Source organism: Benincasa hispida, chromosome 12 (assembly GCF_027475165.1).
Source record: "Benincasa hispida cultivar pf3 chromosome 12, pf3_genome.v1.1, whole genome shotgun sequence".
Taxonomy (NCBI): Eukaryota; Viridiplantae; Streptophyta; class Magnoliopsida; order Cucurbitales; family Cucurbitaceae; genus Benincasa; species Benincasa hispida.
Window position 1 is genome coordinate 38,137,173 of NC_143489.1, and position 2,820 is coordinate 38,139,992.

Sequence of the window (2,820 nt, forward strand, 5' to 3'; positions counted from 1 at the left end):
GATGTTATGGCCTGAGTTCAGGAAGGCCTTTGAAGACAAGTACTCCCCCATCTCGTTTCAAGATGCGAAAAGGGATGAGTTCCTCAGACTAACGTAGGGAACGATGTCAGTGGCAGAATATGAGCAGAAATTTACAGAATTATCACAGTATGCTCTACCGATTATTGCTAAGGAAAGAGACAAATAAAGGAAGTTTGAGCAAGGTTTGAGGAAAGAGACTCGGGCCAAAGAGCCTAAAAAAGAGATCACAGAGAACAAGGAGAACTCCGGTGACATCTACGGCTAATTGGTTAGACTTTAACCAGTTAGTAGAAACGACGACTCGAGTCAAGTGGAGTTTAGTAGATGATGAGCAGTTGCAAAAGGGTGAGGCTGTAGTAAGACCGAGGGACAGGGGATCCTGACCCCTAGTTGCGAGTCAGACTAGTGGAAGCCAATTCAGGGGTAGAAGTTGATAGGGATCCAAGAATAGAAAATTGAGACCCACGACCAATGCAGTCAGTCGACCGAAAATGCCACGAGCTGGTGAGTTGATAACCTGTATGGATAGGAAATCGATGTGCCCTTGTTGTGGCAAGAGGCAACTTGGAATGTGTTATAGTGGTAGAGGAGTATGTTTCCAATGCGGTCAAGCAAGGCATTTCAAGAGAGAGTGTCCCAGAGGGAAGCCCTAATAACACAGCAGACAACCTTATAGATAGTTATCCAACCAAAGGGCGTTGGAAATCGAGGCGAAGGGTCAAGTGGTGCCAAGCAAAAGGGTGTCGTAGGTCGACCCCAGCAGAAAGGGCGAGTGTATGCCGTGACACACCAAGAGGTAGCAGAGTCTTCAGATGTTGTGACCGGTAATTTCATATTATATGGTCAGTCTACTTTTGTTTTATTTGACCCTGGTGCCACACATTCATTTATATTCAGTATGTTTGCATCTAGTATAGATAGGTTGTTTGAGCCTATGCTTGAAGAGCTATATATCTCTACCCTTATGAAGATGTGATAATAGTAGAGGAATGTTATAAACATTGTGAAATGTTGATCAATGATCAGGACTTTTATGTTGATTTACTTCCCTTGGATTTGTTAGAGTTTGATGCTATCCTACGGATGGATTTCCTAAGTAAATATTGTGCTTCAGTGGACTTCTACAAGAAAGAAGTAGTGTTCAGAAAATCAAATGGCCAAGATGCAATACTGGTAGGAAGCAAAAGATTAATTGCAGGAAGTCTGATATCAGCAGTGAAGGCTAAGAAGCTACTGAGTAAGGGATGTAAGGCTTATTTGACTCATGTAGTGATTGCTCAAGGGAAAGAGCTGAACCCAGAAGACATCCCCATGGTAAATGAGTTCCACGATGTATTTCCTGAGGAATTATCGGGGTTGCCACCTGATAGAGAAGTGGAGTTCACTATTGACTTAATTTCAGGAACAACTCCTATATCGCAGGCACCGACAGAATGGCGCAAACTGAGTTAAAAGAATTAAAGGTTCAGCTGCAAGAGTTAATTGACAAGGGATACATTTGATCTAGTGTATCGCCTTGGGGAGCTGCAGTGTTATTTGTAAGGAAGAAAGATGGTATACTTAGATTGTGTATTGACTATAGGCAGCTGAATAAGGTAATGATTAAGAATAAATATCCGTTATCACGCATTGATGATTTATTTGATCAGTTAAGAGGAGCCACGGTGTTTTCAAAGATAGACCTGAGATTGGGTTGTCATCAATTGAAGGTGAAGAAGGTTTACATTCCTAAAACCGTATTTAGAACAAGATATGGACATTAGAATTCCTAGTAATGCCATTTGGATTGACAAATGCCCTTACAGTATTCATGGACCTTATGAATAGGATATTTCATCCTTACTTGGACCAGTTCGTGATAGTATTCATTGATGATATATTAGTATATTCTGGCAGTAGGGAGGATCATATGACCCACCTAAGGATAGTATTATAGATGCTGCGAGATAGGCAGTTGTATGCTAAGTTCAGTAAATGTGATTTTTGGTTAGATCAGGTTGTATTTCTCGGGCATGTTGTCTCAGCAGATGGTATTAGTGTGGATTCCTAGAAGACATAAGTAATAGTTAATTGGGAACGACCCACGACTGTTTCAGAGATATGCAGTTTCCTAGGTTTGGCAGGTTATTACAAGATGTTTGTGGAAGGTTTTTCTAAGATAGCCCTTCCATTGACGAACCTGACTAGGAAAGGCGTGAGGTTTGAGTGGTCGTCGGAGTGTAAACATAGTTTTCAGGAGCTGAAACAGAGGCTAGTATCAGTGCCAGTGCATACCTTACCTATTATAGGTAAGGAATTTGAGATTTATTGAGACACGTCCCGACAAGGATTGGGATGTGTGTTGATGCAGGATGGGAAAGTGATTGCATATGCATCTCATCAACATAAGAAGCACGAGAGCATTTATTCTATGCATGATCTAGAGCTGGCAACAGTTGTTTTGGCTCTGAAGTTGTGGAGACATTATTTATTTGGAGAGCGTTGCAAAATATTCACAAATCACAAGAGCTTAAAATATATTTTTTTACCAAAAAGAGTTGAATCTGAGATAGAGAAGATGGATTGAGCTGATCAAAGATTATGACTGTTCCATCGAGTACCACCCTGGTAAGGCTAATGTTGTAGCGGATGCGTTAAGTAGGAAATCCTCGAGATCCAGGGCCATTATTGGCTCCATGAGGGGAATGTTAATGCAGGAATTCAGGAATTCTAGAACCGCCTTATCAGTGGAACAGTCAGGGGGATTGATAGCTACATTCCAGGCAAGGCCTACCTTAATAGAAGACCTTAAGCAGGATT

At 41.4% G+C, this 2,820-nt stretch overlaps 1 protein-coding gene across 1 annotated transcript; it reads left to right on the top strand.

Annotated features, from left to right (window-relative positions):
* Positions 1-1,029: 1,029 nt before the first annotated feature.
* Positions 1,030-1,473, top strand: LOC150031981 (uncharacterized). The gene has a single exon (XM_090308342.1). It carries the CDS (start codon positions 1,030-1,032, stop codon positions 1,471-1,473), a length of 444 nt encoding a protein of 147 aa, XP_090164468.1.
* The last annotated feature ends 1,347 nt before the right edge of the window (positions 1,474-2,820 follow it).